Here is a 12,909-nt window from a genome sequence, read left to right on the forward strand (position 1 = left end):
GCTCAGTGGTAGAGCATTTTGTTTGCAGTGCAGAAAGATAAAAGTTACCTATTGAGATAAGGCAAGCTAATACTCTTAGCATTTTTAAATCTCAACTCATTTTTTAGGTTAGTTTTACTTGAACATTTGTATTTTTATATGGTTTTATATGTTGTTTTATTGTGTGTATTATTTGTATATTGTTTGTTGTTGTCCAGCGCTTTGAGATTTACATTTAAAAGCGCTATAGAAAATAAAGTTTATCATTATTATTATTATAAAAAGGTTCCCTTGAGTAGTGATACAAATGTATAGCTTGTAATGCACTGTAAGTCGTAAAAGCACCTGCAAAATGCATAAATAAATAATAATAATAAAATAATTACTATTTAACAATAATTACAAGCCATAACTGTTTAACCCTTTCAGGTAAAACCATGACAACTGCAAACTTTCTGCAAAAAAAAAACCATAGTCTTCTGTACAGTCTCTTTCTAGGTGAACAAACACGAAATCTGCTTTAGTTGAAATGAATCAAATGTTGTTTACATTTTTAAAATAGCCTTCAAAGCCACGAGAAGACAGCAACAGGTTCTTTTCCTTTTAGTACATTTTATTTTAGCTTGTTCTCTGTTCCTCTTTTTACGAAATCACAACACATAACATCACGTTCTAAGACAAGAGCTGAATTGCTAAGCCTTCCCGTACGACAGCACAATGACAAGAATATATGTGCCAGAGAACTATTCATATTTTTTCACATTCAATATTCATAAAGAATAAGAAATTACAAAGAGGCAGCTATTAAATTAGAAAAACTGGAAAAACTAATTTGATAAGCATACTGTACATATTCCACCGTTCACATTTGTGACATAAATGGGCTGACTGATTTTCCACTATTTCAGTTACCTTGTGCAAAGTACAAAATGACAATGTTTAGGGTGAACCAAAAAGCAAAACAAAACCCATTAAATGGGCGGGTTTCCCGGTCAAGGCTTATGCTGGTCCCAGACTAAAATGCACGTTTGGGTTGCCTTAATTTAAAAACATCTTGCACTGACATATCTTAAAATATATCAGTGCCACTGTTTTGTCACAAGATGCACACCAATATATTTTTTTATATTATTACGTTTTTTTATAATGTTCTAATATAACTAAAGCCTAGTCCTGATTTCTCTAAACCCTGTCCGGGAAACCGCTGCAAAAATAATTATTTTGGGAATGATTAAAACCTTATTTAAGAAATCAAATCACTCCTTGCAGGATATTACAATTTTTAAAACATCAATGTAAATTCTCAGAAAATAATATTACAATTGATCGGAATGCTGTTTTATGGCTTCTTGATTTTTCTTCATTTTCAAAGGCACCAGAGAAGAATGGATAGGATTGTTGCACTTTAAAGAAAGATAAATCCGGAAAATTAAGAAAAAGCCTTTTGAAAGAAGCTCCATGAAAAAGTTGGGTGCAGTATTTGAAACTGGCAAGGAGTAGCTGAGAAAGCATTGGTCCTTGTTACATGCCCATTCGAATGCTCTGAATGATCTGGAATATTGCTGCAAAGAGGAAAAACAGAGTCAGGCTCAGTGACATTACAGACGGCCAACATTTCAACATCGAAAACTTGAGAAGGAAGAGACCTGAAGTTACCAGAGTCAAGGCTTGTAATAAAAACATCATCATAAATACTTTGTGAGAGTATATGTAGTCATGTTATTTCCCTATTCCACAGACAAATATAAAAGTTAACTTATTTTCCAAACAGCATAATCTCTCATTCAGACGCAATGCTTTATGAATTCACAATTTTTCTTGAATCAGATAAAAACATCAAGTTAGGGCAAACATAGAGCAAGATGACCAAAACCATGGGCTAAAATGACATTTTTGCTCAATGCAAACAAATGTTCAAAGCCAGTGAGCACAAATCTTGCCAGGGTTGGCATTAATCCAGAAACCCAGGGTACATCATATCTTCAAGCAAGTCAAGCTTTTTGGTTATCAAATGATGAATCGGTTAATGAGATCATTAAAAATACTAGGTCTTAAGCTAGGTCTAAATATTATAAGTGACTTGGTGATCTGGGTCAGCCAAGATCCACTGCTTATCCTAGAAGTATACAGTATACAAGTGCTGTTGTTGGCAATGCTCATCAAAGCAGTTTTGAGAATAACAACACCTGCGGATCCACGTGTTGTACTCTCGTGGAAATAAGTAGATAACACCATGGTATCAGTCTAACCTATGGAGAGCCAATTCTGCCATATTCATAAATAAATAAATACATAAATAAATATACAAGGAAATGTAAAAAAACAAAAATACAGAAATAAATAAAGAAATATATATACATGGAAATGTAAAAAAGCAAAAATAAATGAGTATTTATACCTGTATTTCTTTTTTTATGTATAATTGTATTTTTTCACACTATTATTTATTTATTTATTCATTTATTTATACATTTATTTATTTTTACTTTTATTTATTTTCACATTTATTTATGTATAAATGTATTTATGTCTACACGTATTTATTTATACATTTATATATTTCTATATATATTTATTTCCACATTTATTTATTTACACATTTATTTATTTCTTCTTTTATTCGTCTGTATGCTAATGAGGGGGGCGTGTTTTACCTCAGACTTAGCAATCGATCTCTGAGTGCCAGTGCTGAAGCTTTGAGGCCACAGTGACACCTAGTGGTGTGACAAAGCGAATGAAGTTGCACATGGAGTGAATGACTTGGAGATGTGCAATATCCAAAACCTTATTTCAAGTTTTAAATCATTTTGTGTCACCATAACTGTGTATATATAGGGTCACTATACATAGCATACGCACTGTACCCAGTAAATCGCCATCCGGTCATGATTTCTAAAATGTCTTGGCACACATCATTATCAAAATGCACGTTATCAACAGATCTGATGACAGACCCTTGGAAGTGGACACTTTAATATGGAAACGCGTGAAATTATGCACTATTAATAACATTTAATGCCCTGGATGGGGGCTGATCAGAGTTTGAGGCTCGCCCACCAGCAGCATAGAACGCGGTGAGAAACCAGCACACGCAAGAATATTGATCAATGCCTCGTTTGAAACGCGGCTGCAAACACTTTACATTGGCGTTTGCTAATTTTGCAATGCACAACATGTGACAATTTGAATGCTTAATGTGCCTCTTAATCACAAGTCATCAAGTGGAATCAGCTGAGCGGGATTAAATCTAACAAAGGGAGATCGTGCAAACACAGCGAGACACGCATAACGGCATGCAGGTGATCCAAATCATGGCGAGGTGACGCGTGACTGAGCTGCTTAGAAAAGCAGACGATAGACTGAAAATGAAGTAATGATTATTATAAGATCCCATGGTACTGTTGCTGCGCAGAAGCATCATGTCCTTTCAAACCCTCGTCAGATTTTGAGTTTACTGATTTTTTTTTAATGAAACGTCCAAAAGACAACGTTGACAGCAACAGAAACAAACCTTTCTATTGCGGTTATATTTCTCCATATAAATAGATAAACTTTATATGCATCACAATATATGTCAAGACATAAGCCTACAGAAAGCTGTCTCGTGGCATATAATATAATGCATAGCCTATTTTTACAAGGCTACTGCATAGGAAATTGCCCTTCAACCCTGCTGAAAAAAGCAATAAAACCATTACAGAAATTCCTAATGGTTTCCATTAAAATACCCACCATTAGCTTTTACCATAAAAACCATCACGAAATTCCTTTTTGTAGTGTGTTTTGGGACATATTCCAGGATTTAATGGCCCCACCAATAGAACCCAACACATACCAGTACAGACAAACAGAGACCCATAGAGACTTTAATAGTTTCCAATACAACCAATCAAATTTCCATTAAAACCAATAAATCCAATAGAATTTCTGTGATGGTGTATGTTGCTTTTTTAGCAGGGAGTGCAATTATAGCATATAAAAACATGAGATTAATGCTTTAATTATAATATCATTTAAAAAATAGAAATGATGGAATCACTGAAATTATATGTTTAATATCAAACTAAAATAGCCACAAGGTGGCGGTAAGTCGCTGTCTCAATGAGTAAGTTCGATCAATTCACCCGATTCATTTGAATTCTGATTCATTCAATAACACCACGTGTTGCTTGGAGGCTGCATTGGCGATTGTTATATGTTATTGTCAAAAATGATATTATCTGGAAATAACATATTCTTCCAAAACAAAGTCACTGCAACCAATTTCACCAAATATGGCACATAGAAAATGTTGTGTATAATTAAAACCTCTCATAAAATGTTCACAACACAATTCTAGATTTTTTAATACTATTTGAAGCATTGAGATCTCTAGACAACAGCAATAACCTTCTTTTTGACTTTTTTCATTTATTATTCTGTGCAAATGTGCATGAATGCAACACCAACAATAGTCAAAATATTCAATTTTCAAATGAACTTAATATGACCAAACATTATATATTTTTTAAATTGTGCACAGTTAATGACTGTATTTTTGCTGTAGATAAACAACGGGTGAACACTTTTTACTGTGAAAAGTGTCTTGTATTGTTGCAATTTCATCTAAAATTTAAGGCAGCAAAGAATGTTTTACATTGTTAGTTAATGTATACATATAAAAGTCTGACTACATGTTTGGAACATTAAATACAAAGAGCTAAGACTAATAGTGGCAGTATTTTTTGGTAAATATTTTATTTATTTTTTAAGGTAAAAAACCTCTTTGGTGTTGCTTTAATTGAGAAAAGCAGAAGTTGAAGGGAAACCGATTAGATTTTGATAGAAATATTATTTTTTAAATTTTGTTAGGAAGATTTATTCAGGTAAAGATTGGGCAAAATTTTCAGGTATAGTAAGTGACAAGGAAGCCTATAGTCCTTTAATATTTTTCTATGATGACTAATGATGTGTTTTTAAATATTGAGAAGGGAATTTCCCTTGGCAGATGATGGCTACGATTTCAGTACAGTAAAATCAATAATCCTGGCTCTTTCTCAATTTTCTGGTAATATTCTATTCACAAAATACAACCAATGGTACCGCAATGTTAAAAAGTACTTGTGAAAATAATCCTCCGGGCTCTATTTGCGATGGTCTGCCGATTAGAACAGTGCTCCACAGTGCTAGCTGGCATGTTATCTGCTGCCATGCAACTAGGAGTACGACCGGTTTAAGATGGCCGCCGTATTACTCAGTCCCCAGCGGCCAATAGGGCATCTAGTCTTCTATATGATATCTATGGTTCTGATGGCTGTCTGCGAGATCTTGCGTATCACACGAGGAAGCTTCGGAGAAAGAAGAGGTAAGGAAATATAAAGTCAATAGGTCAATGTTTAAAACGCATAATGTTATTTTATTCACAAAGTGTTATGACAAAAAGCACGATGCCAATTCGTTTTTTTTTTTGTTAGTTGGGAATGTATCCGTTATAGTGGTTAATTTGCTAGTCCACGGGATGCCCCCGAAATTGGACTTCGTTAATATGAATATTAATCAAGTGATATGATATCTGTTGTTATCAACTTAACCACTTGGTTGTTTTTACTTTGGAAAAGCAACTAGTTATAAATGTAAGTGCTTTTTGGGCTACTTCGGTGGAAAAAGTGTTAATATCGTAGTTCAGTCAGTGTATACTGTATATCCGAGGGTCTTACAGGCGCCACAGACACCTATCAGCCTTTTGTAAGGAGGAGCAGCTCGATGAGTGCGGTCAGTTAATGCTGCTTGCTCTCTCAAATTCATGTTACTGATTAAGTGTTAAAACTTAGATGAGATGTTGGTGTTTTATGGCTCACGAATTCGCAATAACGGATACATTTAGCAATTTGTGTTAATGACATTAATCTAAACTTATTGATGACGTTATACAATGGGGGTCGAATCCGACATTAACCATGCGGAGGTTTTCACGACGGGGTAATGTGTATAAATGCAGTTATAAAGTTTAAAGGGACTACTAGATAGTCGACGTGACCTTAGTGTTTCCATGGCAATCGGTTAATCACATGTTACATTACGTTTATGCTCGAACCTGCGGTCCCTCGCGCTGTATCCATGATTTAAAGCGGTATGAAACACTTCCCTACTGGGAGATCCAGCGGAGACCAGCATGAGCTGGTAGCTGGTTTTGGCTGGTTTAAGGTGCAGGAGCTGGTTTAAGATGGTCCTCCTAGCCTGGAAAAGTGTTTAAGCTGGTGGGTCAGCTGGTCTTCCATCTGACCAGCTAAGTCCAGCTAGACCAGCTTAAAATGGGACCAAAACACAGCTAGACCAGCTTGCGACACCAGCAATACCAACTAAAACCAAGCTGGGAGACCAGCTAAAACCAGTTCACCAGCTTATGCTGGTCTTAGCTGGATTTTTCAGTAGGGTTAACTCCTTTGTATGAAAAGGTGAAGTCGTGTAAGTTGGCATGTTCTATTCGAATTGAAATGAACTGTAATGGTGTAATTCTGCTCACTTCTCTTGTTGAATAATTAGCACGTTTTAATGGAAATCGAAAATATTTGTAGACAAATGTGCTCTTGTTTTCAGTATATTTTATAACTCTTTTGTAATGTTTTCATTATCAGAAACCTTCAATTTAGAAAAGTGATGGTGATCTTGTCAATGCTGAGATTTTCATGCATCAACAGCCACTACATCTGGATCAGGTAATGTTGTGTTAACTCTGCTATTTTCCAGTAATTACTTAAATGCAGTATGCAAGTGTATGCATTCATGTTCTGATAAAGGTCATTTATAGAATTCATTTCCAATATTGCACTAATTTTACTAATTTTATATTTTGTTAGGATTGAACAAGAAACAGACAGCAAGGGTTGTCAGGTCAGAAACAGAATGACACACAAACACAAGAAACTTCACAGGTGAGAAGTGAGAGTGGCTTTATAAAAACACCTGCTAATTGTTTCTCAGGACTGGTTTATCATTGTCATTAGGAAAATAATTTAGGATACAATGGTTACTTCAGTACTTCAGCACAGCAATTAATTTCTTTTGTATGCCACTATTCCTATTATAGTATGAAGCCCAACACAGTCTCACGGGAAGTCGTGTTATAGTAACGAAAAATTTTGATTAATTTATTTGTGTTTGATGACACGAATTTCCGCTGTTTTTCGTGTCTCTGGAGACGAATGTCTTTTTCGTCCTTTCCAGCACAAATTTGTATCAATGGCTTTTCGTGTCTGTGGCACGACTTTCTTTATCGTGTCATTTTATATTTTGTTTTCTCATCGTTGTTTCCTATTTTTAAATCATTGTCGCTTTCTACATGTTTTTCGTCCACTTTTAAAACTATTCTCGCCTGGAGTTGGGGTTAGAGCTGGGGTTTGGGTTAGGAAGTCGCAGAAAGTGATTCTAACCCAAACCTCAAGCGACAATGGTCAAAAAATAGAAAACAACGATGAGAAAACAAAATATAAAATGACACAATAAAAAAAGTCGTGACACAGACACGAACAGCCATTGACAGAAATTCGTGCTGGGAAGGACAAAAAAGACATTCGTCTCCAGAGACACGAAAAACAGCGGAAATTTGTGTCATCAAACACGAATAAATTAATCAAAATTTTCGTTACTATAACACGACTTGCCGTGAGACTGGGTTGGTAGGCCTACATATTTCAAACCCTTTGTTTTCAGTATACAGAGACAAAAGTTAAAGGTGCTCTAAGCGAATTCATGCGTTTTAGACCATACATTTTTTTTGTACCACACAGCAAACATCTCCTCACTATCTGCTTGCTGCCTGTCTGCTGATCAAACTGTAAAAAAAGCGATCTCTGTAGACAGCCCAGGCTCCACAAACTGCAATATAAACACAGTGGCCAAACCTACACCACAAAACAAAACAAAGTGTTCCAGCCAATAAACGACAAAAAGGATTTGGGGGTAGGGGTTGGGCGCGTTTATGAAAGCACGAAAGGTAGGGGGAGGAGTTAGCTACGCTCCGGCTGTTTGAAAACAATTCAAACATCAACAAAAAATAATGTCTCGCAGATTCGCTTAGAACGCCATTAATTCATAGTTCATAGTGGATGTTGATGCAAGTTTTAAAGAGGCTTCATGTTGACAGAAAAAAATGGGTCTTTGTGGTGGTGTACATAACAGCATTTATTTTTTCCTATCTTTATGTATTATGGCTTTAATCATAATTTTTTTAATTATTGCTATGTCCATGAGCTACCACCCACCCTTGTAATGCACCACCAAGCTACCATTTAGTAATAAAAATCAGTAATTTACCATTTCTTTTTGTGAAGCACCTCCCATAAAACCTTACAATGCATTTAATATTTGTTTTGTAATCGAATCAAATTCTACAAATCCTAATAATTAAGATGCAGTGTCTTGTATTTCACAATTTATTTTTTATTTTTTAAAGGAGCTATGACTTGTTTTTTATTTTATTATGTGTTTTAAATTGTAGGCAGATCACCATGCAATTTGAAGAAGTGTGATAAAATGCACAGTGTGATAAAGTCGTGTGTGTTTCCAGATGCCCAAATCATTCCCCCTTAAAAGGTAATGAAGTAATAGTGTCATGACAAAAATGGAAACATTCTTAATTTCTTTAAAAGTTGTACTTTGGCCACAGTTTTCTTCTAACCAAAACATTACATTTATGTTTCTGTACTAATGAAATATGTTTTTCTTTTTCTGAACTTTATCAAATGCAATGGTCGCTAAGATGAGCCTGAAGAGGAGATTTGGGAAGATGATGTTTCATAAGTCTTTGTTTTGCCAGATCACCAGTGGTAAGTTTGTAAAACTTATATTAAAAATAGGATTAGAACATCTCCTAATCAAGTTTTTGATCAGGTAGGGATGTCTGCTAACAAGATGCCTTGCTGGTTTGGGCGAGTTTGAAGTCCCACACAGACAGTCCAGAGGTTCTGAAGTGCACGTAGTAGTTTTCCTTTACTCAAAACATGTTCTGAGGGCAGAAAGAATATGATTGGTTCACAAAAACGACCGATCAAAATGCTCGTTACTGGTTTAAGCCCTCAGCGGAGCCTTCAAGGCAGCTTCTGCAGTGAAGCAGTTCGAGCTCACCGTTGGTCAGACGGTACTTCTGGCATTCATCTAAGCTTTCATTGTTAAGGGACTGCACAAGAGACTGTTAGATCTACACATAAAGCAACCAGTCAATATTTTTTGTTTTGTTATGCATCTCATTTGGGGGTGTTGAAAATATAAGGTCGATATCACTTAAGCAGTCAGTATTGGATTTATTTGTAACCAAACGATCAGAAGCACCATTCACTTCCATAGTATTCTTTTATCCTACTATGTAAGTCAATGGTGCTTCTGGTCAGTTTGGTTACAGACATTCCTCAAAAAATCTTCGTGTTCATCAGGACCCTTTAATGTGTAGAAACATCTCAGCAACCATCAAGAAAAAATGGAGGCAACGGAGCTAAATTGCAGATGTTGTTGCAAAGGGTCTGAATATGTATAATGTAAATATGATATTTCAGTTTTTCTTTTTTCATGCATTAGCAAAAGTTTCTAAAATTCAGTTTTTACTGAATTATTATTAATGTCTAAACAATTACAGTATCACGCAACAACATAAAAATAAAAAGTGAAAGGGGTCTGAATAATTTCTGAATGCACTGTAGATGATCTTGATTGAACCTCATTGTCATCTTTGTAAACACAACAGCTTTCTTCCTTCATCAGAATGCTATGCAATGTTTCAAGTCAGACCATTAAAGAACGCGGATCTTGCCCTGATGTGCATTAACAAAAAAAAAGTGTACATGGGCTAAAATGCAGCATTTTTAAAAAATTTAATAACTTGTTTTTTTACCTCTTTAGATGCTGTCATCATATTTTAAGTACATCATGAGCCAGAATGGATGGATGGTGGTGGCCATAAGAAGACAACTACACCAACAACAAAATTTATATTTGCAGATTCAGATGAATAAAATGACTTTTAAACATGATTTTGTTTTTATTGGAAACCATTAGGAATTTCTGTAATGGTTTTAATGGTTTTTTCAGCAGTGTTGAAGGGCAATTTCCTATGCAGTAGCCTTGTAAAAATAGGCTATGCATTATATTATATGCCACGAGACAGCTTTCTGTAGGCTATGTCTTGACATAAGCTATATATGGTGATGCATATAGGGGCGGTTTCCCGGACAGGGATTAGACAAGTCCTAGACTAAGAGCTGTCCAAACTGAAAACAACTTGCACTGACATGTCTTACAATACATCAGTGCACTTTGTTTAGCCTCAAAATGCACACAAGTAATGTTTTTAGTAAGGCATGCTTGTTAAAACTAGTTATATTTCCTAATTAAACTAAGGCCAAGTCCTGGATTAAGCTAATCCCTGTCCGGGAAACCACTCCATAAAGTTTAAAAATCTATTTATATGGAGAAATATAACCGCAATAGAAAGGTTTGTTTCTGTTGCTGTCAACGTTGTCTTTTGGACGTTTCATTAAAAAAAATCAGTAAACTCAAAATCTGACGAGGGTTTGAAAGGACATGATGCTTCTGCGCAGCAACAGTACCATGGGATCTTATAATAATCATTACTTCATTTTCAGTCTATCGTCTGCTTTTCTAAGCAGCTCAGTCACGCGTCACCTCGCCATGATTTGGATCACCTGCATGCCGTTATGCGTGTCTCGCTGTGTTTGCACGATCACCCTTTGTTAGATTTAATCCCGCTCAGCTGATTCCACTTGATGACTTGTGATTAAGAGGCACATTAAGCATTCAAATTGTCACATGTTGTGCATTGCAAAATTAGCAAACGCCAATGTAAAGTGTTTGCAGCCGCGTTTCAAACGAGGCATTGATCAATATTCTTGCGTGTGCTGGTTTCTCTCCGCGTTCTGTGCTGCTGGTGGGAGAGCCTCAAACTCTGATCAGCCCCCATCCAGGGCATTAAATGTTATTAATAGTGCATAATTTCACGCGTTTCCATATTAAAGTGTCCACTTCCAAGGGTCTGTCATCAGATCTGTTGATAACGTGCATTTTGATAATGATGTGTGCCAAGACATTTTAGAAATCATGACCGGATGGCGATTTACTGGGTACAGTGCGTATGCTATGTATAGTGACCCTATATATACACAGTTATGGTGACACAAAATGATTTAAAACTTGAAATAAGGTTTTGGATATTGCACATCTCCAAGTCATTCACTCCATGTGCAACTTCATTCGCTTTGTCACACCACTAGGTGTCACTGTGGCCTCAAAGCTTCAACACTGGCACTCAGAGATCGATTGCTAAGTCTGAGGTAAAACACGCCCCCCTCATTAGCACACAGACGAATAAAAGAAGAAATAAATAAATGTATAAATAAATAAATGTGGAAATAAATATATATAGAAATGTATAAATAAATACGTGTAGACATAAATACATTTATACATAAATAAATGTGAAAATAAATAAAAGTAAAAATAAATAAATGTATAAATAAATGAATAAATAAATAAATAATAGTGTGAAAAAATACAATTATACATAAAAAAAGAAATACAGGTATAAATACTCATTTATTTTTGCTTTTTTACATTTCCATGTATATATATTTCTTTATTTATTTCTGTATTTTTGTTTTTTTACATTTCCTTGTATATTTATTTATGTATTTATTTATTTATGAATATGGCAGAATTGGCTCTCCATATAACCTTGTCTAAGTCAACAGTGTGCAAGATATCAGTCTTCAATGCAGTGCAAGGTCTTACAATGCCAAAAAAGTAGTGGTCAGATTTGTCTGCCTCTCTTTTGCTCAAAACAGTGCAACACCACCTTACTTTAGAAGTTTAAAACGTTTTAACAAATAATGTTTTATTTTGCGTAATTATCACTTACCTGAACCACAGACAACAAAGATAAACAGTGCCAGAAGCCATGGTCCCACCGACACCTTATCATCAGCGACGGTTTTCTGCGTGAATTTACATTTTGATGTTAAACTGCAATCGTGCATTCTCAAAGTTGACAGTACAGTGGGATTTACAGTGTGCTTATTGCATTACAAAACGTCGGTATATTAATGCGTAAAAAGTAATAAATATAAACCTTAAAATGATTTCCCTTTAAATTCGTAACTTTCTTTAAAGAAATTGTAATACGTTCTTCTTAGGTAGGACAATGATGCATTGAGCATCTCCTGTTAAGAGTTGTCATACCGATGATTTGACGTTTCCTCTCTGGGTGATGTTTTTGCTGTGTTTCTCGTTGGCCATTCGGATTCTCTGTTTGGCGACCATGGTTGCAAATGCTGATGAATTGGAAAGGGTGCTGGCGATTCACCGTTATAAAAACGAAGATCTAAACAAACTACGGTCCGTGGTGGTGATGAAGCGATACTACGTCGACTTTTGTCTACGTACTCAAAAATGTAAGCTCCGCCCACACCGGAAGATCGCAAATGGGCTGATTCCACACGGCATTTTTTTAAACGCTGATATTTGCCTAAAAGTACTTCTTATAGTTGTATTACATTTATTGTTATTTGTATACTTTATTGACGTTGTGAATTTTTACAAACATTTTAGATTTAAATTATTTTTGTTTTGTATGTTAGTATAAAATAAATGTAAAAAATAGCTTTCTTGTATCTGTTTCCTGTGTCATAATTATTGGATTTTCCAACGGAAAAATAAAAACATATGCAAAATAAAGTAAATAAAAATATAACATGAACAATTAAAACCGAAGCAAAAAAATCTTTTAATTTTTGCAAAGAAAGTCATGTTTAATTATTGCCGGTCACATTATAATCTATTATTTAGAAAATTTTTAAAATATGCAAAGCTAAATGTGTTTGGCTGTGTGCGCGCGGCTGCACTTTGGTACGTCATGTGTGTCAGAACCAATCACAACGTACCTTTCTT

The 12,909-nt window shown here is 35.2% G+C and overlaps 1 protein-coding gene and 1 long non-coding RNA gene across 6 annotated transcripts; one reads left to right on the forward strand and one right to left on the reverse strand.

Annotated features, from left to right (window-relative positions):
• Window positions 1–571: 571 nt before the first annotated feature.
• LOC129442591 (stress-associated endoplasmic reticulum protein 1) lies at window positions 572–12,416 on the reverse strand. Its single transcript, XM_055202783.2, has 3 exons — window positions 12,202–12,416; window positions 11,882–11,957; window positions 572–1,541 (listed from the first exon to the last, which is right to left on the reverse strand). The coding sequence occupies exons 1-3, from the start codon at window positions 12,280–12,282 to the stop codon at window positions 1,501–1,503; spliced, it is 198 nt and encodes a 65-aa protein (XP_055058758.1). The 5' UTR covers window positions 12,283–12,416; the 3' UTR covers window positions 572–1,500.
• Window positions 5,022–10,551, forward strand: LOC129424412 (uncharacterized). 5 transcript variants are annotated; one of them, XR_012357837.1, is made up of 7 exons: window positions 5,023–5,323; window positions 6,594–6,674; window positions 6,816–6,890; window positions 8,456–8,550; window positions 8,717–8,783; window positions 8,848–8,932; window positions 9,850–10,551. It is a non-coding gene; the product is annotated as an uncharacterized lncRNA (long non-coding RNA). The 5 variants fall into 5 exon arrangements; XR_012357838.1 differs by having other exon boundaries at window positions 8,852–8,932; XR_012357835.1 differs by having other exon boundaries at window positions 5,022–5,323; window positions 8,717–8,932.
• Window positions 12,417–12,909: the final 493 nt, after the last annotated feature.

This window comes from Misgurnus anguillicaudatus, chromosome 2 (genome assembly GCF_027580225.2).
Source record: "Misgurnus anguillicaudatus chromosome 2, ASM2758022v2, whole genome shotgun sequence".
Lineage (NCBI taxonomy): Eukaryota > Metazoa > Chordata > Actinopteri > Cypriniformes > Cobitidae > Misgurnus > Misgurnus anguillicaudatus.